The 24,809-nt window shown below is 43.3% G+C and overlaps 1 protein-coding gene across 2 annotated transcripts; it reads left to right on the plus strand.

Annotated features, from left to right (window-relative positions):
- The first annotated feature begins 1,219 nt into the window (after positions 1 to 1,219).
- On the plus strand, positions 1,220 to 24,791 carry kifap3a (kinesin-associated protein 3a). Of its 2 annotated transcripts, none has more exons than XM_054789159.1 (20): positions 1,220 to 1,385; positions 1,685 to 1,816; positions 2,972 to 3,117; positions 3,220 to 3,278; positions 3,990 to 4,131; positions 4,640 to 4,739; positions 4,835 to 4,959; positions 5,083 to 5,181; positions 14,041 to 14,219; positions 14,991 to 15,153; positions 17,325 to 17,425; positions 17,619 to 17,734; positions 17,782 to 17,917; positions 18,752 to 18,917; positions 19,783 to 19,908; positions 21,188 to 21,286; positions 21,795 to 21,880; positions 23,083 to 23,272; positions 23,407 to 23,494; positions 23,568 to 24,791. In XM_054789159.1, the coding sequence occupies exons 1-20, from the start codon at positions 1,345 to 1,347 to the stop codon at positions 23,722 to 23,724; spliced, it is 2,451 nt and encodes an 816-aa protein (XP_054645134.1). In that variant the 5' UTR covers positions 1,220 to 1,344; the 3' UTR covers positions 23,725 to 24,791. The 2 variants fall into 2 exon arrangements, with proteins under 2 accessions (XP_054645134.1, XP_054645135.1); XM_054789160.1 differs by having other exon boundaries at positions 17,619 to 17,727; positions 17,805 to 17,917.
- The last annotated feature ends 18 nt before the right edge of the window (positions 24,792 to 24,809 follow it).

Genomic DNA, 24,809 nt, shown 5'->3' on the forward strand with positions numbered 1-24,809 from the left:
CACGGCTTCTAGAATTGTCCCTGCTGAACGCAAGCAAAGACAAAAACCACTCCGAGAAAGTCTGTCACAATCTGTCATTCTAAAATAGTCCAATATACAAAATATATGTATCACTCTTGCGTGTCTTAGTTGCCGATTTCACACAGCTGTCATCTTCATATGACCGTTAAGATGAATCGTATTCTTCATCCATCATGAGCCAAACTAAATTTAGAGCCGTGACATCAGCTGTCAGGGCCGCATGCTGCTGAGACGTGCACATACCGTCTGCAGCACATTAACAGTGCTTGTATTGATATTAAAACACAGTGGCAAATCGGATAGCGCGTTTTTCGGCTCACATCCAACATTTTTGCTAAAACTTATTTGCCTTGGCTTGCGGTCGCCCACTTGTTTAGCGTCTATGTTAAAATGCACATTAAGGTGCGTTTTGAAACTTTGTAAGCGATGCCGAGACGTGCACATTCGGTCTGCAGCACACTGACAATGAAATGCATATTAAGATTGATATTTCATGTTTTTTTAACAAATTGTAAAATAGTTTTGAAATTGTTTTTCTGTCTAAAAATAGGGACAGTAGCAGTGGGTCGAGTGTAGTTGTTGATGATGATGCCAAAAAGGCTTTAAAAACCAAAACATTTTCTTGTTGCACGGAAAAATTGCAATGCAAATTTCCTGACAAAATGAAAACAGGTAATGCATTTAGCAAAAAAGGTGGATCAAACACTAAAAATACTATGGATAAGTGAATAATAAGCATAACAAAAATTATAAAACGTTAATATATCAATTATACAATAATACATTTAAATACATAGATTAAATAAACAATGTATATAATACAGGAGTAAAGAACAGACAGAAAAATTGTATAATGTAAAACTAATGTATAACTAAATGCAATAGCTTAAGCAATACAAAAATTACTAATAATGACCACGGAATGCGTTCGTCTGCTGCTGAGGTGAATAACTGATCTTTTATTGTCAAATTTAACGTTGCCGTGTCGTAAAAACAATGGGCTTTTAAAGTCGTTAGTTTGTACATAAAATGACGTCATGTTCATCGTCAGAGAACAACGCCAATGTTTAAAAAAAGCATTATCATCAAGTAAACACAAATATGTTTTATTTAATTTTTTTAGTTGATAATTAACATCCTCAAAAAACATTCATGTTGTCTTTGCTGATGACCGCGCCTGATCACGTGACTTCATCACGTGACCTGCCGCAAAGTGTTCTGCTGCTGAGCGGACCGTAACACACGATTGAATGAATATCCGAGAACACAACTCGCGGCTGCTTGGTGCTGAATAATACCTGTACTCGTTGATTTTGCATCGAAATGGAAGGTGGACAAGGCGGGGACCCGCGCTATCTCAAAAGGTAAATGCTACTAGCTTAGCTTGTTAGCGGTTAGCAAACATCCATTGGCAGTCTAGCACGGTGTACCCACACATTTACATCACCTAGCCAGTCAAATACAAAAACAAGTTTATTATTACGGTGACGCTGAAATAGCGAGTAAACAGTGCTAGTAAACAGTACTAGTACTAGTAAACAGTACTAGCTAGCGTTGCTGCATAATAACATCCACAACATGGATACGCCCGTATGATGTGTGTCCAGATTGTGTTCCAGCCTATTAACGTCTTGACATATCTTTTTGTATTTGACCATGACAGGAAAGTGAAGGGATGCACTCTTGATGTCCACCCAACTGAGAAAGCCATAGTGGTCCAATATGAGGTGGAGGCAATGATACTTGGAGAGCAGGGCGACGCCATGGTCGGAGGACGCAAAGAATGTCACAAAATGTAAGAACTCTTTCTTTTCCCAGTCACTTCAATGTACGAGTTGTACTGTCATGGAGGTGAGGAGTGTTAAGAAGCAGAGTTACAGAGTGTTCTGACTACTGTCGACACTACATACTGAAAATGAAAGGGATCCAACCACTGTTGCCAACTCCTTAGTAAGAAAAGAAGCTATTGGCTGACCTAGAAGTCGCTAGATGACGCCATTGCCAAATTTGCATATTATTTCCATGCTATATTGTAAGAGATGCTGTAGGAAAAAAGCATAACCTTGTAGGAGACACAAAAAAGTGAGTAAAAACATCTTAATGATGTTTACAACTACCAGTAAACTTGATTCTGAGTTTGTTAATTTAAAATGGGCCATCACATCATAAAAATAAAATAATTTTAATATTTTATTTCGGCCAGTGCCTCCCAAAGTCTAGACAGTGTAATAATTACATCCGGACTCGCCTCCACCTCTTGCCTTACAGTTAAGACTACTTGTTTAACATATCGTTCTCCAATCACACGCTCTGACACACTGACAGGTAAGTGACAGTGTCCCAAGGAGCGTAACAAGTCGTAATTTAATGAAGATTAAGAAACATTTCGTTTTAGATCCCGCTCTGTGACAGAGGGTGAGATCCACCACGGTGGCACCTCACGCATGCGTGATTCATGGATGCGTAGAGCTCCACTATGCTCTCATTGTGCGGTGGGAGCTGACGGTGACAGAAAACTCTCCGCCGCTGCCAGAAAAAGTAGTAGTTTTTAATTTTCCAAATATTTCATCTTCCTACATAAATAATCTGTGTACATTTTATTCTTGTAATATCATGACTTTATTCCTGTACTATAACATTCCAACCTAATTTTCCAAAAGTTACTTTGTTTGGTTCTCATTATATTATGACTTAAAAAAATTAATCAGAATTCAACTCTAGTCCACTAAAATTACATTTTTCCTCATATTCCAAGTTTATTCTCGTAAAATGACCTTTTTTTCTTGTTAAGATATGCCTTTTTTCTTTTAATATTTAGACTTTATTCTCGTAAAACTACAGCTGTTTTTCCATTTCCATTTCATAATGACAATATGACTATTCCATTCGTAGATTTGAATGTATTTGAATGTGTCAAGTATAATGAGTTTGTGTTTTCTGTACTCCCCAGCATCCGTCTGAAGAGCTTGAACTCCAATACGGACACGTCGTCGTTAGCTCGGAAAGTCGTGGAAGAATGTCATTTGATTCACCCGTCAAAGCTGAACGAGGTCGAACAACTGCTCTTCTATCTCCAAAACCGCAAACAGACGAATGGTAATGAACGCATGAGCAGTTGCAGTTCCTACCACAAACCTGCTAAATGAATACAACCATGATCATCTGAGCTCCCTTTTTGTGTTTTTTTTACTTTCGCAGATGACCAAGAAAAGAAACGTATCTCACCGAGAGATTTTGCACCTTATGCTGGCGTCGAGGTAATGATGAATAGAATAAAATATATGTACATACACAATACAGTAATCCCTCGCCACTTCGCCCTTCCAATTTCGCTGCCTCACTATCAGTTTTCCAAAAATATGTCAATATATTATCTCTGTTTCATGGTTTACTACGGCCTAAAATGCATATTTATATTATGCATATTTATATTGTACATATTTTTGCATAAATTAAGCATTTTCAAGCATATGAATGGCTAAATGATTAACATACAAATATGAGGTATTCGGTAGATGCATTCAAAGGCGTAGCATTACATAATATGTAGTATTCTACACTGGACACTAGGGGTCAGTCACAATGTCAGTCACATTGGTGAGACAATAGCCACCACAGGAAGTACTGGATATAACAGGAAGTTTAAAAAAAAAAAAAAAAGGAATTCTCCAATGCCAACATGTGAGAGTCTATATTGTGTCTTATTTATGTCTTATTTTCTCCAATTATGTCTACTATACTGGGTAGTAGCAAAAACGTTTTTAAACTTTCAAAGAAAAGAAAATAAAACAAAAAAAAAAACATTCCAATTATAAATAAGGAATCCTACTTTGCGGAAACTCATCACAGTCAGGTCTGGAACCAATTTACCGCGATAAATGAGGCATTGCTTTACAAAAGTTGTTTTCCCCACTGTAGTGATTGTGACAGGCCTCTCGGGTCAAGACAGATGTATTCTGTCTTTTCAGCTCAATGAGGAAGCGAGCATCAACAGCATTGATGAATATCTGGAGCTGCTGTATGAGGATATCCAGGAGAAAATCAGGGGAGCCACACTGATCTTTCAACTGGCCCGTAACCCAGACAACCTAGAGGAACTCAAACAGAATGGTATTTCAGAAAAAAACAATAGCCACAATTTATTACATTTAGTTTTAATTTTTGGAAATACGTCATCAAATTGTTAACGTGTTACAACACATTACGGTTCTTGGGTGGGATATTTAAATTTATTACATTTGTTATATATTATATACAGTGGTGTGAAAAACTGTTTGCTTGCCCCCTTCCTGATTTTTTTTTTTCCATGTTTATCACACTTAAATGTTTCAGACCATCAAACAAATTTAAATATTAGTCAATGACTACACAACATCAAATTTGTTTGATGGTCTGAAACATTTAAGTGTGACAAACATACAAAAAAAAAAAGAAATTGGGAAGTGGGCAAACACTTTCACACCGCTGTATGTACAGTATATATATTTATATGTATAATGTTATGTTTCTTTAGATTTTAATTTCTTCATATTATGTATTATACATATTTCATGAATATTCATCAAGTAATTTTAAAATGTACATATCTGTAATGTTTCTATAATGTATTATTTGCTAGAGATGGCTCTAGCAGCATTGGCTAGAGTTCTGAGGGAGGACTGGAAACAGAGTGTGGATCTGGCAACAACCATAATCTGCATCTTCTTCTGCTTCTCAAGGTAAACTAGCCGACTACTAAATTTACTCTTATTAATAATGTTAAATATGGATCGAACCACACTTCTTCACGAAAGTCTAAAATGTTATCTTTTAGTTTTTCCCAGTTTCATGGACTGGTTACACATTTCAAGATTGGGGCCTTGTGTATGAACATCATTGAACACGAGCTCAAGAGACATGATCTGTGGCAAGAGGAGCTTCAAAGGAAGAAGAAGGCCTATATCCTTTTCAAAAGCGATACAGACGAAACATCCTCTTAAAAAAACAACAACAATGTGTGTCAGTATTGCCATACAAGGACATAGCCTGGTGTTGGTGATTGTGTGCCTTGACTAGTTTCACATGAAGAATTGTCAGAGAACCAACATTTGAAGAAGGAGTATGAAAAGTGCCTGAAGAAGTATCAAAGCCTTTTGACCAAACAGGAGCAGCTTCTCAGAGGTAAACTAACCTTACCATTTCATGGCGATACTCATAAAATGACAATGCAAAAAGTTACCGTGATGGAAAGCCATGAGAGCATCTTTCAGTTCCCGAAAAGCAACATATAAGTGTCATATATATGTCTAAAACATTTGTTTTCATTGCAGAAGTGCTCCAATAATGCCAGAATTCAAAGTTATGCCTTTTGAGCACACATTTTATGTTACGGCGATCAGCTGTTTTGCCGGCTGATGCGCGAGCCCGCGAGTGTAGCGGCCCTGTGACGCGCTCGGCAACAGGCTGAACCCTGTTTAGATTAGCGCAGGTTTCTTTAAGAGAGCACTTGGTAGCGCACATCCACTCCCGTATTTAACCAGGTTACTAGAGAGGGGTTTTATACAATTCGGCGTTAGTTCGGCCAGTTAAGTCACATGATCAAAGCCAATTTACTTTCATGGAAAGGTACAGCGGTGAGCGCTCCCGTCTAATCGGCTGGTGCGCGAGCGCGCTAATTACGCAGCTGTGTCAAATTAAGCAGAGTAAAGAGACGCCACTATATAGCAGAACAAAGGTTTTAGTTCCTCCACAGAGCTGTGAGAATACTACCAACAAGAGCTGAACAGACAGCCGGTTTTTCACCTACTGGAAAATAAAAGGAAAAAAGGAAACAGTCTGGGCTTATTGAGTGAAGTCCTGCCTAATTGTTCAGCGTTGGTACACCCCTCCAAGTGTGGGGAGCACGGCGAAAAGCAAAACACTTGACAGTGAAAAACCGCTGCAGCCCGTTGCTGCGTCCAGGCCCCGCCCGCTGCTGCGTCCAAGTCCAGTGTCCCAAAGTTCTCAGTAAAGCCCAAAATGGCCGAGTCAAAATCCCTGCAGCAGCTGAAGAGGGAGAGAACGACTGCCAAACAGCGGTTTACCCGACAAGCAAACGTATTGTTAAAGTCTTGCAAGAAAATGTCGGCAGAAGAACTGGTGGATGCCTTCGGCAAGGTCACACTTGAGGTCGAAAAGGTACTGGAGGCAAATGAGGAGGTGGAGACCTTGACTGAGGAGGTGGAGCTCGAACCTGCTGCTAAAGAGTACATCAATGCAGATGTGAGAAAAACAGCAGAGGACTGTGAACAGAGGCTTGAAGAAGTGGAGGGCACCGTCCAGAGGGTCCTATGGCAAAACTTTGGCTGCTCCGAACTCTCCCTTGCAGTGGAAGCAGCTGAAAAAGAGTGCAAGCGGGTGGTGGCCAACAAACCTAGCCTGAAGCTGGAGGTATACGATCTCATGCTCAGCAACCTTGAGGGGCTGGTGAAGATGGCAAAACAGACCATGCGCCAATGGACGCGGTGGGTCCCAGAAGGAGAGCAGCCTGACTTCCGGCAGCGTGTCAGGAATGTGGAGACTTCGCTGCAAGAGTTAATTTCTGACAAGGCTACCTTGCTGCAGGTGAAGCTGGAAAGCAAGCGGCCCTCTGAGGAGACACCACACCAGTCACCTACCATCAAGCTGAAACCAACGGCACTCCCACAGTTCGACGGCAACAAGCGGAACTTCTACCTCTGGAGGAAAGAGTGGGAGGCACTACAAAGGCAAGGTGAGCCAACTGGCTCCAAGGAGGTCAGGAAAATCCAGCTGTTGGACAGCCTGGAGGACAAAGTAGTGAGGGACCTTCGCCTGTCAACATATGGGACGGCGGATGAAATATTTCGTGTGCTGGGGAATCGGTTTGGAAATAAAACAGCAATAGCCCTGGAAATCATTGAAGAGCTGCAGGCGCTGTCACCAGTAAAAAGTTACCAACCCAGGAAGATTGTCGATTTAATACAGGTCGTGGAAAAGGCCCTGTATGACCTCAGTGAACTAGGAAACACTGGGGCCCTGAAAAATCCACTCGTTACCAAGTCCCTGGAGAGTAAGCTGCCAGACGGCTTAAAGAAGGAGTGGCTGGTCCATGTGTCGGAAGGAGAGGAAGCCTCATCACCTGAGGAGAGGTTTGACATGCTCCTTAAGTTTCTGAGAAGTCAGGAAAAGATTTATGAGCAGCTGGACCAGCTCAGGGATGATGACCCTAGCAGGAGGGAGTCAAGAGTCCCACAAAAACATGCCCGAACAAAAACCACCAACTCCTCAAGCTCCCAAGCATCCTGTGTTGTCTGTGGAGAGAGGGGCCATAGAAAGAGACTCTATTACTGCAAGAAGTTCAAAGCTCTCAAAATAGCAGAGAAAAAGGAAGCAGTTAAAAAAATTGGCGCTTGTGGGAGGTGCCTGGAGGTCCACGATGATGACGCAGAGTGCAAGACCACCTTTCTGTGCAAAAGCGAGGGGTGTAATGATGCTCAAGGCCTGGGTCATCACTACTACCTCTGTCCCAAGGCTACAAGTAAGGGAGATGGGCCAAGGAAGTCAAAGCTCAGTCCAGCAAAAGGGGGATGGAAAAAGTACACAGAGGCCCAGGAAGAGTTCCTGACAAGCCTGCCCCCTGACTCAGCCCAGCGGTGTCGTGATGTCTTCTGCAACTCAGTCTCAAAGACATTCAGTTCAGCCGTATCTGAGAGGAGTTTGCTGGCAGGGAGTGGATTCGAAGAGTTCCCTGTCATAATGATGATCCTGGAAGTTACTGCAAATGCTGGACAGAGGATTGGGACCCTGATTGACTTGGCGTCTGACACGAACTACATCACTCATGCGGCTGCAGGGGAGCTAAACCTGAGGAGTGAGGATGTGACGCTCATAGTCCATGGAGTCGGCGGGATGCAAGTGACAGTGGACACCAAGCGTTACTTCCTGAAGATCCGGGTCACAACTGCAAAGGGAACCCTGAGGTCTCACCAGCTTGTGTGTTACGGACTGGACAGCATTGCAGAGGTCAATCGCCACATACCACCCAAGACACTGCAAAAAATATTCCCGGATGTCCCTCTTCATGAACTGGTCCGTCCTACTAAAATCAAGCTCCTCATCAGCCATAAGGAAGGCCGACTCGTCCCCCAAAAAGTGCGCTCTGTTGGTGACCTTGTCCTGTGGGATGGTCCCCTTGGGAAAGCAGTGGGTGGCTCTCATCCAGATCTCATGGAAGATGTTAAAGTCATAGCCCATGGATCTAGAACCCACTTTGCCCGCTCCATGCGCACAGCAGCTGTTGCATACCAGGAGGTCACTAGCAGGAGCCCAGTTCATCACCTTCAACTCACCCAAGCAGTCACGTCTGCTGCCAACCGAGACTTCATAGACTGGTGGAGGTGGGACAGTATTGGGGCTGCGTGTGAGCCCAGGTGTGGCGGCTGCAGATGTGGAAATTGCCAACCTGGAGGGAAGGAGATGACAATCTCTGAGGAGAGAGAGCTGGAGCAAATAAAGAGTGGACTGACCTACATCAGTGGAGATCGCCACAGCGAGAAACCACACTGGCATGCAAAGTACCCTTGGGTGCAGGATCCAGCAACATTGCCAAACAACAGGAGAGCAGTCGAAGCAGCATTCCTGAGGACTGAAAGGCAGTTGGCAAAGGAGCCAAGATGGAAGGCGGCCTACAGAGCTCAAGTCCATGAGATGGTCGAGCGGAACGCTGCTGTCAAGCTGTCCAAAGAAGAGTTGGCAAGCTGGTCTGGACCTGTATGGTACATCAGCCACTTGATTGCCCCAAACCCCCGCTCTGTGACTACGCCAGTCCGCCTCGTCTGGAACAGTAGCCAGAAATTCAGAGGCCAGAGCCTGAACGACCTGCTCATGAAGGGTCCAGACGTCCTCAATGACATCCGTGCTGTCCTCACCCGGTTTCGTCAAGGTGTCTTCGCAGCACTTGGGGACATCAGTAAAATGTATAATTCTGTATGGCTTGAGGACCGGGAAGTACACCTGCATCGCTTCCTGTGGAGAGACTCTGAGGAAGAGGACGTCCAGGAATACGCCATCACTAGAGTTAACATAGGCGATAAGCCAGCCGGCTGTATCGCTCAAGTTGCCATGCGGGAGACAGCCAACCTGCCAATGTTTCGCCATCTTGAAGGAGAGCGTCGAGTGTTGGAGCAAGACGCTTATGTGGACGACATCTTGACCTCGCATGATGACTTGTGCCAGCTCAAGCAAATAACGACCAATGTTGAGCGCATCCTGAAAGCCGGAGGATTCTACATGAAGCCATGGGTTTACTCCGGCCAAAGTGGGAGGTCAGAGTCAAGGCACTTAAAGAAGGAAGCACCCCCAGTGATGGTCCTCCCAAACCAACTCTCTGAGGAGAACAATAAAGCCCTGGGCCTTGGGTATGATCCTGAGAGTGACAAGCTTCACTTGATGGTAGCTGTGAACTTCTCCAAAAAGAAAAGGAAAATGAGACTCGAAGAAAACCTGTCAAGAGAGGAAGTCAGGGCTCGCGCGCCAGATCCACTCACCCGAAGAGAGCTCCTCAGCCAAGTCTCTGGGCTATACGACCCCCTAGGCCTTGCAACTCCTGTCAAACAAAAGGGAGCCATCTTGGTGAGGAGAGCTTTCCAGGAGGCAAAGGTCAACTACAGTCCAGCAGTAGACACGTGGGATGCGCCTTTGTCTGAGGGCCTCCGTGAAGATGCCATCTGCCTCTTGGAAGACTACGCTGAGCTCAGCCAGGTGAGGTTCATCAGAGCCTTGACGCCACCTGACCCATGTACCAAGCCCTGTGGTATCACCTTCTCTGATGGTAGCGAACGCTCTTATGGTGCCGTATTGTACCTTCGGTGGCAGGTACCAGAAGACGTGACCATACGACTAGTCGAAGCGAAAGCCAGACTGACACCATTAGATCACAAGGGGGACGCTGTCAAGGCTGAGGTCTGCGGAGCAGTCTATGCAGCTCGTCTGAAAAAGCACTTCCAGAAACACTGCAGCATCCATGTGGAGAAGTGGCACCACCTGGTCGACAGCCAGACAGTCCTTGGAGCCATCCAACGTGAAAACTACGGCTATCAAACATTTTTTGCCAACAGAATTGGGGAGATCCAAGGCAGTACAAATGTCCAAGACTGGTGGTGGATCCCTGGGCCCCTCAATATTGCAGACATTATTTCAAGAGGGGCGAGCCCCAAGGAGCTGGACGAAGGCACAGAGTGGCAGCAGGGTCCTAAGTTCCTAAGTCTCCCAGAGACAGAGTGGCCAGTGAAGTCCGCCAAAGATGTTGCTGTCAAGGCCAAAGAGAACCTCATGCGCATCCAGAGAAAGACGTTTGTTGCTGCCCTGACCCGAGCTGGAGAGAAGGCGGAGCCCAGGCCTGAACTAATCTTAAGCCCCACTGATCTGCACCGGCCTCCTGCCGGAGATGCTGTCACAAGTCTGATGGATATTCAGCGATTCAGCAGCCTAACCAGACTGGAAAAGTCACTCGCACTGGTCTGGAGGGCAGCAAAGAAGTTTTTTCGTGGCACAGGAAGATCAAAGTGGGAGGCAGTCCCGTTCAATGGCACAGTCACCGTGGCAGAAAGAGAGGATGCCTTCCGAGACCTCTGTCTAGCGGCACAAGTAGGAGCTACTTTTCCCAGCACCACAACGGACCGGCTGGTCGTGTACAGGGACGAGGCAAGTGGGCTATTGGTATGCGGAGGCAGAATCCAGCATTTCAAAGAAGACGGCTTGGCTGTTCCTCTGATCCCCTTTGACACCTGGCTGGGGACTTTGCTTGCACGCCAGAGTCACCAAGAAGGGCATGAAGGAGTTGCCGGGACTCTACTCAAGATGCGAAAGAGGGCTTGGGTTGTGCAAGCCAGAAGGCTGGCCCAGAAAGCCGTTAACCAGTGCGTCCACTGCAGGAAGGCCAGAGCTCAAGTCTGTCAACAGGTGATGGGTGACCTGCCAGGGGAAAGATCAAGACCTGCTGCGCCATTCCAGTTCATGTCAGTTGACCTGTTTGGACCTTACCTGGTGAAGGACGATGTCAAAAGAAGAGTATCCATGAAGGTCTGGGGGGTCATCTTCTGCTGTATGGCGAGCCGGGCCCTGCACATAGACCTGGTCAACAGTATGTCCACAGAGAGCTTCCTAATGGCCTACCAAAGATTCATTGCCATCAGAGGCCACCCCCTCAAGGTTTGGTCAGATCCTGGGACCAACTTCATTGGTGCAAAGTCCTTGTTGGGGGATTTGTATGCCTTCCTGAAGAGCCAAGACAGAGCTAGCCTCGAGGAGTATGCAGCGACAAATGGGACAGACTGGACCTGGAAAGTACACCCTGCCGACTCACCACATCGGAATGGAGCTGCTGAAGCTGCCGTGAAGGTTGCCAAGAGAGCTCTTCAAAGTTTGAGCAAGTCGCCTAATCTTACCTTCAGTGAGTTCCTCACAGCCCTCCAAATGGCAGCTAACCTGGCAAACGAGCGCCCTATTGATGCGAGAGTCCAGAGTCGGGAGGACCGCGTGGAGTACGTGACACCAAACTCACTCCTCATGGGCCGAGCCTCTCACAGTGGTGACTCCAAGTCTTTTGATTTCCAGGGCTATCCCTACAAGCGGCTCAGAGAAATCCAAGTCCAAGTCAACGAGTTCTGGAAAGCATGGTCCCAGCTTGCTGGCCCAAACCTTTTTGTTAGATCAAAATGGCATGCTACAGAAAGAAATGTCTCCGTCGGTGATGTTGTTTGGCTTTGTGATCAAAATGCTTTGCGGGGGCAGTTTAGACTTGGTAGAGTCGTCACTGTAGCTCCCGATTCAAAGGGCGTTGTTAGGGATGTTGAGGTTCTTGTCACTCCAGGCAACTGTGCCTCAGTCCACCATCAGCAGGCAGTGATCCACTCCACAGCTCTGAGTGACCGGAGAGAGAGGTCTAATGGTGTAGTATTGCGCAGAGATGTCAGGCGGCTTGTAGTTCTTTTACCTGTAGAGGAGCAGTGCCCCTAGTGGGGAAGGTGTTTGGTAAGTTGTTCGCCTTTTCAGTTTTGCAACCTTTCTGACTAAGTCCAGAAAGCTTGAGTGGGAGGTGTTACGGCGATCAGCTGTTTTGCCGGCTGATGCGCGAGCCCGCGAGTGTAGCGGCCCTGTGACGCGCTCGGCAACAGGCTGAACCCTGTTTAGATTAGCGCAGGTTTCTTTAAGAGAGCACTTGGTAGCGCACATCCACTCCCGTATTTAACCAGGTTACTAGAGAGGGGTTTTATACAATTCGGCGTTAGTTCGGCCAGTTAAGTCACATGATCAAAGCCAATTTACTTTCATGGAAAGGTACAGCGGTGAGCGCTCCCGTCTAATCGGCTGGTGCGCGAGCGCGCTAATTACGCAGCTGTGTCAAATTAAGCAGAGTAAAGAGACGCCACTATATAGCAGAACAAAGGTTTTAGTTCCTCCACAGAGCTGTGAGAATACTACCAACAAGAGCTGAACAGACAGCCGGTTTTTCACCTACTGGAAAATAAAAGGAAAAAAGGAAACAGTCTGGGCTTATTGAGTGAAGTCCTGCCTAATTGTTCAGCGTTGGTACACCCCTCCAAGTGTGGGGAGCACGGCGAAAAGCAAAACACTTGACATTTTAAATTGGATTTAGGTCTGGACTGCCTGGGCCCTTCCCAAATTTACTTTAAAACTAGAATTTTCTTCTGTTTTTTGTTGTTTTGCGTGATGACTGAATGTTTTTAAGTGCAATATGTCATAACAAGAGTGGAAAAATACAATAGTGCATACCAATATTTACAGTGCAAATTTAGCAAATATGAATGAGGAAATAAAATGAATACATAAACAACATGGCTATTAACCGCTTAGTTTTCAATGAAGCTAACAAGATTGATCCTTGCAGCACAAAACCACCCAGTCAATAGATTTGAGATGAATCCACGTCTGGGTTTAGAATTGTCTTTCAGAAGGGTGAAGTGGTCAAGGGGTAATGACTGTGTGTGTGTGTGTGTGTGTGTGTGTGTGTGTGTGTGTGTGTGTGTGTGTGCGTGCGTGTGTGTGTGTGTGTGTGGAAATTTTGTGGCAGACATGTTTCATGGGGAAAAGTTTGTGGGCTGCAAAAGAGAGACCCCCCCCCCTACCAGCCTGGCAGGAGTGGTATGGTTCTAGGCCAATAAACATTCAAATTAGACAAAGCATTTCTTAAATACTCAAGTACATTAGACACTTGGAGAAATGTGTTCAATGGCTACAATTAAAGCATCGCTTCATCATGTTTCATTGTTGTATTTTGGTGAAATAAGGCATGTTCTAATCAAGCTAACCGTGTCCATTGAAATGAATGGCGCTCGCTAGATAGCTCACCGCGTCCAGTCAAGTGAATGGAGGTCGCCAGGTGGCTAACCGCGCCCATTCAAGTGAATGGAGGCGGCTAGCTAATGCTACAAACAATTCCTTGCTTACAAATTACACGGTCTATCGCTCTATGTATCGCTTCTTTCGCCATTCGGTTCGTAGGCGGCTCCTACGAGTTGAATACGAACCATTAAAAGCAGAAATGGACAACATATGGTGAAAAGAACTTTGAACTGACCTGTAACTCACTCGTGTGGAAAAGTTTCCCCACTGCCATACATCTATTGACAAGAGACGCCATATTTACGGGTGCACGATTGGTCGCGCTCACACCATGTGACTGATTTAATTGGCAGCAGCAAATGGGGAGCAATAAGGATACCTAGGCATGGACAGAATTTGTTACCTGGTTACAAGTACTTGTCAGAAATACCTGCAATTTCTTTACTGATGTTGACTACATCACTGACTACATTTCAAGAGAAGGATCCCTGCCAGGTTTATACCGTAAAAGACTGAATACTATATTAGATGATTTATTGTGTGCACACTTATGCAGCTATCCTATTGTGTAGCTGTTTAGTACACTATGTTCCTTTTAGACTCCCTTTAATGCGTAAGATTTTCATTGTTTCATTGTTAATTTCCAGATAACGTGATGCGTTTTCACTTTGTCTGCAGTTTCTCTATGTCTGCTCTTGAACTTGGCTGAAGACACCCACACTGAACTAAAGATGAGGAACAAAAACATAGTACAGATGCTTGTGAAGATTCTTGACAGGAAGGACGAAGAGCTGCTGTTGGTGGTTGTCTCCTTCCTCAAGAAACTTTCCATCTTCTTGGAGAACAAGAATGACATGGTGAGTGACTAAAATGGTAATGTTGATCATAATACTTGTAGTTGAGTTAGCAGAAGGTTCCGCATTGTACGGAAATTTTAACGCATGCACACGCACACACACAGTTTAGTTCCAAATGTGAAATTGTAAATAGTTCATGGTGTTATATTTGGGAAAAAAAAAAAAAAGATTTGGATGTAAAACAACCTTTTTTAAAAAATATTTTTAATGTTGTGGTACAGTTTATATATTTGAGCTGTCACAAAAGCAAAAAAATTGTATCAATGCAAAAGTTATGCTTCAAATGTATCTTTTCTGAAAAAGCTGGTTTTCTCCATTTTTTTAGTCGGGAACTGATATTTTCCTGAAACTTACCTACGTATGTCCTACTACTTATTACTAAAGAACGGAAAACGGTAGAAACAAACTTTTTTTTTGTGATGAAAGACGAGAGTCTAATCTTTCTTTTGGTAGGTTCCATGTTTATATGGCCATAGAATACCACTCTGTGTGCCTTGAAAAATCAGTCAAAATTATCTAAAATGGCCGGTACTGAAGGGGTTGTCTTTTGAAAAATGGCTGGGATTGAATGAGTTAAAATGGAGTAAAAAAACGAGACCCACTAGTGGGTGACGGGTAGATTCTATAGTACTGGATTCATACTTGCACGTACACTCCAGTGGGAGACTGCTGATTCATAGTTGTTCATCTGCCGTGGCGAGTTCATGTTTTGATTCTGAAAAAAAAATGTGCGTCCCTTTAGAAAGTAACAAAGCCAGTTGTTGTCCATAGGCTGAAGTGTTTGCAGTTGAGAAGCTGTCCCAGCTTGTTCCGTGTGAGCATGAGGACCTCCTGAGCACAACATTGCGCCTCCTACTCAACCTTTCCTTCGACACCACTCTGCGCAACCAAATGGTCCAGGCTGGACTGATTGCCAAACTCTCCTCCCTGCTCGGTAATCTACAGTAAAAACTCACTTGTCATTGTGTTTGTTGCCTTGAATGCGGTGGGGATTAAAAATGTTTGACAAATCATTTCAAGCAGGTTGAAGCACTGACTTAACACCAGCAAACATTAATAATCCTCGATATTTTTTGTACTATAAAGTGTCATTTTTAATGAGTTAATGGATGTTTTTAAAAATAGTTTTAAATAGTCTTCCTATGTTTAAAATAAACCAACCATAAAAATGATGGACGGTTCATATCTTATGAGGGGCTAAACATTCAAAATCAAATAATTGTTTTCCGCACTTTGTTTGTGCACTGTTGTTTTTGTACACATCTAGGCCTGTCACGATAACACATTTTGCTGGTCAATAATTGTGCTACAAATTATCGTCGATAGTCGATTTTATTGACAACATTTTTTTAGACCATTTTTTTACCGTCATGAGGTGTAATTCACATTTGAGCCACTACTCAAGTATAGTGTACAGTGTACTTGTGTGAGACATTAGCTTGACACAGAAGTTGCCTGTATGTATGTTTTTGCAATGTAGCCAGCGACACTGTCTGTCAGTGCACACCATTTTGTTTATATTTGCCGACCAAAAGCCTCAGTAGGCGTTGACTGTCGTGACGAAGGCTCTGCTGCCCGAGGCACGTCTGTCGGTATTTTTTTTCCCCCAGTTGAGAAAACTGTCTGTGTCAGGTCGTCGATGTTCATATGCTCACCCTGTTCATTCTAACTGCTAAACTGTCTGTATCCACTCACTAGTAGCCCCGCCTCCACAAAGAGGCTGAACGAGATGAGGGCCCCTCTCTCCCTTCATTCCAGACAGATGCAGTGTGAACCCTCTTGTCATCCAGCCTGTGTGGCACAGAGAGACGAGCAGATAAAACACACGCATACATGGACATGTCAATTTATCGAGGGCGTCATAATTAAACTTTTATTGTTCGATTAATCAATTTATTGATTACTGTTACAGGCCTATACACATCTTAAGTTATTGGTCGAGGTAAATCATGGAAAACACATGTTTGGACCATTTCAAAGCAGTGAAAGCAGCTTCGTTTTAACTTAACAATACCTCTGTCCCCCTTGAACTCATCTGGAGTACATCTGGATGTAATATCAATGGCGACATGTGCGTTGTTGAGTTTTAACTGCAACATGCTGGCACCTTTGGAGGTTGCTGGTCATTACAGCAAGTCTGTCAGGCGTTCCGGTAGTAGTAGTAAATAACCTCGTAACACTCGTAATGTGTGCCAGCGGTTTTTCACTTGATGGATTATTTTCAGGATGTCCCCCGTCACCTGTCCTTCATGAACAACAGCAGAAAGATTATTGGCAGTTTCTTTAAAGCAGAGCAATATAATGGGGGAGTGTCATAATAGTGATAGTACATTTATTTGATTATTTTTTTTCTATTTAATTGATTTTTTTTAAATGTAATTCACAGAAACATCAAATTAACATTTGATACCAAAGGTTTCCCACTTGGTCTCTTGTTTGCTACACAGTTCAATAATTGATGGCATGTTCAATCCACACTCCTCTTCTGTGGATTACAGCTGCAACACGCACATTGAAGTTTGTGATGACATTGCCACACATCTCAAGAGGGATTCTCCGAATTTCCTGTCTGATGTTGGTCTTCAGGGCCTCAACGGCCTGTGGGTTGTTGCAGTACACTCTCTCCTTCAGGTATCCCCACAGAATGTGTGCCAATGTCATCACAAACTACAATGTGCGTGTTACAGCTGCACAGAAGAGGAGCGTGGATTGAACATGTCATCAATTATTGAACTGTGTAGAAAACAAACAAACAAAGTGGGAAACCTTTGGTATCAAGTGTTAATTTGATGTTTCTGTTACAAATCTGTAAATGCAATTTTTGAATAAGTTCTCATTTCAAAAACTTGTGTGTGATTAAAAAGTGGTAACATTTTATTGGACCACCCTGTATATATATTCATGTGTGAGGTCTCAAAATCTCAATTCTAAGCAAGAAAATGTTCATCTGTCTGGCAAAACAGTAAATTATAATAAGATGTCAAACTGTTCATAATCAAATGCCGGTTGACCTCCAAGTGGTAGCACTTTTTAAAACAGCGGTTAATGTTTTCCACATGTGAACCTGTTAATTCTCGCCAGTCATTGATGCATTGTTTGTTCCAGCTGATGAGGGCCAGAGGCAGCTCAGCATGTGCATCCTCTACCACATCAGCATGGAGGACAGATTCAAGTCCATGTTTGCCACCACAGACTGCATTCCACAGGTGAGACCAGGCCATACCATTTGCAACATTCAACATTTGCATTTGAAAATAAGGGATTTTTTTTCCTGGACACCACTCGCGTATCACAATGCCGTATTTGTGGCTTTTATGCGTACACGCACTTTAAGTAGGACTCCGAGGTACACTTGTGATGTGGAGATGCTATTTATATCTATTAACCTCTCACCAACAGCTCATGAGGATGATTTATGAATTCGGAGAACACAAGATGGACTTTGAGCTCATCTCGCTGTGCATCAACTTGGCTGCCAATAAGAGCAATGCCCAAGTCATGTGTGAAGGTACGACGTGAGTATTTTTTAGCATTTTGCCTTTTATACACCACCTTCTCTTAGGCGTGTGCTTCCTTCCTGCTTAGGAAACGGGTTGAAGATGCTCATGAAACGGTCAGGCAAACTGAAAGATGTGCTGGTGATGAAGATGATCAGGAATATTTCCCAGCACCATGGCCCCACTAAGAGCTTATTCTTGGTCAGTGTTTAAGTGCATGACGATATGTAGTCGTACTTTCCACTTACATACTCTGCAACTGCTGTCAAACTGCTTAAAATTTGCAGTGAAAAGGTCAAATGGTCAGGGTTCTTTACTTTTAGGATTATACCAGTAGTGGGCCTTCTCTGCTGGCCTAAACACAATCAGAAGCACTGACCTTCATTTACAACTTCTGTTCATTTAAATTCTAGTATTTGTTCCATGAAATTGTATTAATTTATTCCCAACAGACTGTTATCGTCCTTTTGTAGCGTGTCTCTGAGCCGCACTGCTTCCAGTACGTGTATGTGTCGCCATGTCAATGTAATCTGCCCAGGGCCTTCAGAATCAGTAGTGATGGCCCATGTCACCTTAAACCTCTATTAGTTGTTTCTTCATCCAATCAGATTTCAGCTGTGCCTCACACAATGTAAAAAGAAGCTGAAATGTTGACACAATTTATAAAACAAAGCTTTGTCTTGAAATAAAACATGACTCTTACATCTGCATACAAATATCACAGCGTCCCCCCGCATCCTGATCCTTGGTTTGTAGTGTGCGGCCCTCGGTGGAAAAAGTTTGGACACCCCCGCTCTGCGAATGTTGCACGCAATCCCTTTAACATGGGTTCAATTCTGACATTACGCATATTGGTGTCATTTTTTTATGTAGAAAATGTGTGAAGGGAGCTGAAACGTGTAGTTGCCAAGCGATAGCCTCAGCCTTGCGTTATGTAACATAGGGATTAGTAGACGTTTTATATCCACTTGGTCAATTTTACCGATGTTTTGCCATTTGTACTCAAGTTCAATGTTCTCTTCTGCCTGCTGGTAGGACCATGTTGGAGACTTGGCAGCTCAGATCAATCAGGAAGAAGCTGAAGAGTATGTGATCGAGTGCCTGGGAACCCTGGCAAATCTCACCATTCCCGACCTGGACTGGGCACTGGTTCTTAAAGAGTACAACTTGGTGCCCTACCTGAAAGACAGACTTAAACCAGGTAGAATTCCAAAGTCTTTGTGATTAGCCATGACTTTTGGCAGATATTTTTGTGGGGAAAGAAATGGATGAATAATGCCACGACTGTAGTCGACCCGTCCTGCTTGGTAAACTATTGAAATGCTAGCCCACACCATCAAACAACCATACACATCCAGAAGAATGGATATCTTCTGAGTAACGACGTAGTTAAACGTTTTTATATACCCGAACACCTGATACCAAACACGTATTTATACGTCTTTTACATTTGTTTTTGCGCGAGAGGCAAAAAGAGGTGATGACGCAACTGCACAATAGATGACACTTTTACAGCATTTGATAAGAGCTCGGCATGGATCATTTGCCTGTAAAAACACACTCGACAGCAAGGAGGAAGTGGAAGAGCATGGAAGAGTGTAGCGTGCAAAAGGTGCAAAATTTTAACGCATACACACACACAGTTTAGTTCCAAATGTGGAAATTGTAAATAGTTCATGGTGTTGTTATATTTGTTACTACTACTATATTTTGATGTCGTTTATGTTGGCATAGTTGTTTAGATATTTGAGCTGTCGCAAAAGCAACAAATATTTGCGTCAAAGTGAAAGTTATGCTTGAAATGTATCTTTTCACAATAAGCTGGTTTTCTCCCTTTTCTTGTTGGGAACTGATATTTTCCTGAAACTTACTAAAGCACGGAAAAATGTAGAAACAAACTTTTTTTTTCTGATGAAAGACGAGAGTCTAATCTTTGTTTTGGTAGGTTCCATGTGCATACAGCCATAGAACACAATATCAGATCAGTCAAAATGGTTTAAAGCAGTTGTCTTTTGAAAAATGGCTGGGATTGAATGAGCCAATCCTCTGCTTTGATCTTACATCAGGTGCTGCCGAGGACGACTTGATTCTGGAAGTGGTCATCCTGATCGGCACCGTGTCCATGGACGACTCGTGTGCAGCAATGCTTGCGAAGTCTGGCATCATTCCCGCTCTCATCGAGCTGCTCAATGGTGAGGATGGACTATTCAGCTCAAATATTGCACGTGCTTCTTCAACCTCCGCTTTGCAAAAACCAGAAATGCACATCAACAGCCCAACGGCTTTCATCTGGAACAAGTTCCGTTTGTGTGGATTCCTACAGTATGTCCTTAACGTCTTCTTCAATTTGGATGAAGACCTTACTATTCATGAAGTCAAGTTAAAATACAAATAATAATAATGTAAAATCTGCGGTGTGAAGGTTCCTCCTGTCTTGGTGCACAAAAGATACTTAGAATGGGAGAGATCATTATTTGACCAAATCTGTAAACGTTGAGTTGCCAAGCGAGAGCCTCAATCCTGTCAGGATTTGGAGATGATCTGTCAAGAGGCGTGGACCCAAATCCCTCCAGAGATGTGTGCCACCCTGGTGACCGACTTTCTCACCCCACTGTGTGTATCCTTTGTGGACCACCAAAGGAGGTCTTGGGTCTCCAGTCGTCCCTCGCCACTTTGCGCTTCAACTTTCACGGCTTCACTCTTATCACGTTTTTTCAAATAATATCATTAAAACAATCATATTGCGGTTCCCCGCTGTTGACTCGAGGGCCTATCATTAGTCAAAAATGTGCATATTTGTCATGTTTTTGGCCTGGATTAAGCATTTACAAGCATAAAAATGATGAAATGAACAAAAGTGCAAAAATAAGGCATTCAGAAGATATACTGTACTCACGCATGCGTAGCTAACATAGCATCATCGTCAGCTAGGGCTATGTGTGCCAGTGTTGCCAGGTCTCGCGAGAGAAAGAAGTGACTAGCTCTCTAAGCACAAAGCCCAAACAAAAGGGAACTTGGAAACTTGCAAGTGACTTTACAAAAAAACATTAGTCGCTTCTAATGAGCAGACCTGGCGACAGTGAACCGCCAACCTTCCGGTTTCTGGATGACCTGCTCTACCTCCCGAGCCGCTGCGTCCCCAATATGAGTGTAAAGTAGACTATAGGGGTGTTATTTCATGTCTAGAGGGCTCTGATCATGTTAAAAACTGGATTTAGAAGGTTGAAAACAGGTTTTTCTCCATTTATAAATAAGGAACCCTGCTGTGCGGACAGTCACTGATCACGGTCAGAACTGGAGCCAATGAACCGCGATAAACGAGGGTGTACTGTACTACGATACATTCCAAATACTAAAACATTGTGTGTTGTTACTTGAAGCTACGATCTTATGAGCTGTGCTTCACAAGTTTGCTGTGTTGAACGACCGACTGTTTTGAGAACGGATGCTTTGCCGTTGTTTCCGCCTCAGCCCAACAGGAGGATGATGAGTTTGTCTGCCAGATTGTCTACGTTTTCTACCAAATGGTCTTCCACAAAGCCACCAGGGATGTCATCATCAAAGACACGCGTATCCTTTTCATAACTGCTGGGGTTGTTGATGGTCATTCACATATTTTTACCTGTTCTCAACCTCTTCAAACATCACTCAGGACACGGTGGGTGTCTATCAACATGGGTTCATTCTATCAGCTGTGAAATAAGCCTATGAGTCCAAACTTATACTTGTACTTTAACAGGAGTGAGTACAAGCCTTTGTAATGCCAGCACTGGAGAGAGTGGTTAGCTGCCAATGAAGGTCTAGCCAAGTCCAGTCCATCTCCGAAGAGGAACTCTGTTCCTCCTCTTCATGACTTCTGTCTTAAGCGCTATCCATAAAGCACTCAGCACTTATATACAACAGAGGGAAAATGTTCCATTCCTAAATGACACATTCCAAAACATGCATTTTCTGTGATTTCACGTGTTGCGACCAAATTGAAAAAGAATGAACCATTTTTACAAGTTCACATCTCTGATTCGAACCATTCCGTCATCTAAACATTTTCCCAGTTCACTGCCTTGATTGTTGCTCTCAGAGGCCCCGACGTACCTCATTGACCTGATGCATGACAGCAACGCCGAGATCCGTAAAGTTTGTGACAACACACTAGATATCATCGCTGTGAGTATTTTTTTATTGTTTATTTTTATTTTTAGCGCCTTGTTTGGCCTCCTGACTGCATAAAAAGGTTTTGTTTTTTTTCGTGTCATTACGAGGTGGCTGAAGGTTCCAAACGCCTTAATGTCTGGAACACCAAGTGTGAATGCACTGTGAATGCTCACACGTGCACTGCCATCAGGTTTAACGAATCTGAAACCCTCACGGGAGACTTGCAAATTAGTCATGAATTGTTCAATTGGTCGCTATTTTTACAGTCTTTATATGTTTATTCTCAATGTCTTTAGGTGTACTTGTGTAGCTATTTAGTTTTTTTTTTACATTTATTTGAACTTTATATTTATATAACATACTTTATTTTTATTTTAACTTTTGTTCTGATTTAGAGCTTTGCTCATTGATGATTTATTCTATTCAGCCAAGTGATGAATGTCATGAACTCATTCAATCCCAGCCATTTTTCAAAATTCAACCCCTTCAGTAGCGGCCGTTTTAGACCATTTTGACTGATCTTTCAAGGCACATTGAAAGAACATTGTGTTCTATGGTTATATAAACATGGAACCTACCAAAAGAAACATTAGACTCCCGTCTTTCATCAGGAAAAAAAAGTTTGTTTCTACCTTTTTCCGTTCATTAGTAATCAGCAGTAGAACATAGGTCAAATATCAGTTCCCAACGTCTTGTGAAAAGGTACATTTTAAGCATAACTTTTTCTTTGACACAAATATTTTTTGCTTTTGTGACAGCTCAAATATCTAAACAACTCTACCAACATAAACAACACAAAAAAGGGTTGTTTTACATCAATATAACAATTTTTGTACAAATATAACTCCATGATCTATTTATAATGTTCACATTTGGAACTGAACTATGTGTGTGCATGCATTGAAATTTCCCTACAATGTGTAACCTTCTGCACGCTACACTCCTCCACGCTCTCTCACTTCCTCCTTCCTGTCATGTGTGATTTTTTTCCATCTGTGATCCCTGACGAACTCTTATCAAATGCACGTCTGCCACCTTGTGGTGGTTTTGATGGCTTCAAATTGCTGTAAAAGTGACATACACTAGTGGAGAGTAGTGTCATCACCTCTTTTTGCCTCTCGCAAAAAAAATATAAAAAATATGTTTTTTAAAATGTATAAATACGTCTTTGGTATTGAATGAGTTAACGTTCTTCCATCTTCCTCATCGTCTAGGAGTACGATGAAGAGTGGGGGAAGAGAATACAGAATGAAAAGTTCCGCTGGTACAACTGCCAGTGGCTTGAGATGGTGGAGAACCGGCAGATGGACGAGACGGGAGAGCCTTTACTCTTCGGGGAGGATGGAGAATCCTTCACGGAGAACAGAGATATCTTAGAGAGACCTGATCTCCTGTACAGTGCAGGTACGTAACGCATTCTAAATATAATCATACCCCAATCAATGTCATTGCCCATTGAAATCTAAATAAGCAGCGCATCATGCGAGTCGTGGTTCATAATTATGTCACTCATCTTTTTCCCCCAACATTTTGTACAGATGGGATCATCTCAGCGGATGGTGCCATCAGTCCAGACTTCTATGGCAACTTCCAGAATGATGAGCTGGGGCAGGCGTATATGGGGAGGTACCGAGTAACACACGTTTCCGAGTAACACGCCAGCAATGTTAGCAATGCGTACCCTTTTGTGCGTTTCCAGCGTGTCGGATGAGTTTGTGACGTCGGTTCCAGATCCAGCAGACCGTCCAGTCAGCGCTTACGGCTTCCGACCGGATGAGCAGCTGTTCAACTACACCGCCTCCTCTCAACTGACTTGGAATCTCGTACACACAAATACCGACCCAGCGCTAGGCTGATTTGGCAGTTCTGATGATGAAACCTGCAATTACTGTTTGAATCACTCTGCTGTCTTGTAGCGTCAGACTGTGGGATGGAGGACAATTATCATAAACCATCACCTCTTCTAACAAGAACATTTCAAGTGCTCCAACACTGTCCTCGCTGTACAACGTAGATTAGGCATCAGATATCTTCTGTACTTCTACAGCTTTGAAGTGGTAATGCACACATTACATGAATGCAATGTAAGGCTTGTATTTGTGATAGAAAACTGGGCGGGGGGGATTTTTTTTGCACTGTTAAAATGCTGTTACGATTGTATGAGTCAGTGTACTGGATTAGGATGTTTATGTGAATATAATTTATTAGCAAGAAATGTCAAATGTCTTCTTTTGTCTTAAGTGGTAAGGGGGTGGCGAAATGTGCCATAACCATAATCCTTAACCCCTAAACACTAAGCATAACCCTGACCCTTACCCCCTAATCACGAATCCTAACCCTAACCCAGATGCATAACCCTAACCTATAACCCTCCAGAATAACTGTAACCCATAACTCTTACCCCTAACCCAAATGCATAACCCTCCAGAATAACTGTAACCCATAACTCTTACCCCTAACCCAAATGCATAACCCTAACCTATAACCCTCCAGAATAACCGTAAAACTAACTCACACCCATAACCCTTCAGAATAACCCTAACCCATAACACATACTCTTAACCCCTAAACACCAAGCATAACCCAAACCCATAACCCTTAAACATAATCCTAACCCATAACACAGACACAAACCAATTATCCTGAATCCTAACCCTAACCTATAACCCAAAAGCAAGTCATTACTCTGATCCATAACCCCATCCCCTGCCAAGTGTTTTGAACTATACATGCATTGTTTTGTGGAAGTGGTTGTCACCAGTTGTCACTTGTGTACGTAAGTGCATGCAGATTGCGATACTTTGATTCATTCATTTTCGAGGCAGGGTCCACCCTGAACTGGTTTCCAGTCAGTCAATCACCGGACACGTACCGTTATTTACAAACGACCTGTAATTAACCAATAAAACACTCGGCAAATAAACATGCATGGTTTTTGACT

This window comes from Dunckerocampus dactyliophorus, chromosome 10 (genome assembly GCF_027744805.1).
Source record: "Dunckerocampus dactyliophorus isolate RoL2022-P2 chromosome 10, RoL_Ddac_1.1, whole genome shotgun sequence".
In the NCBI taxonomy this organism is placed as follows: Eukaryota; Metazoa; Chordata; class Actinopteri; order Syngnathiformes; family Syngnathidae; genus Dunckerocampus; species Dunckerocampus dactyliophorus.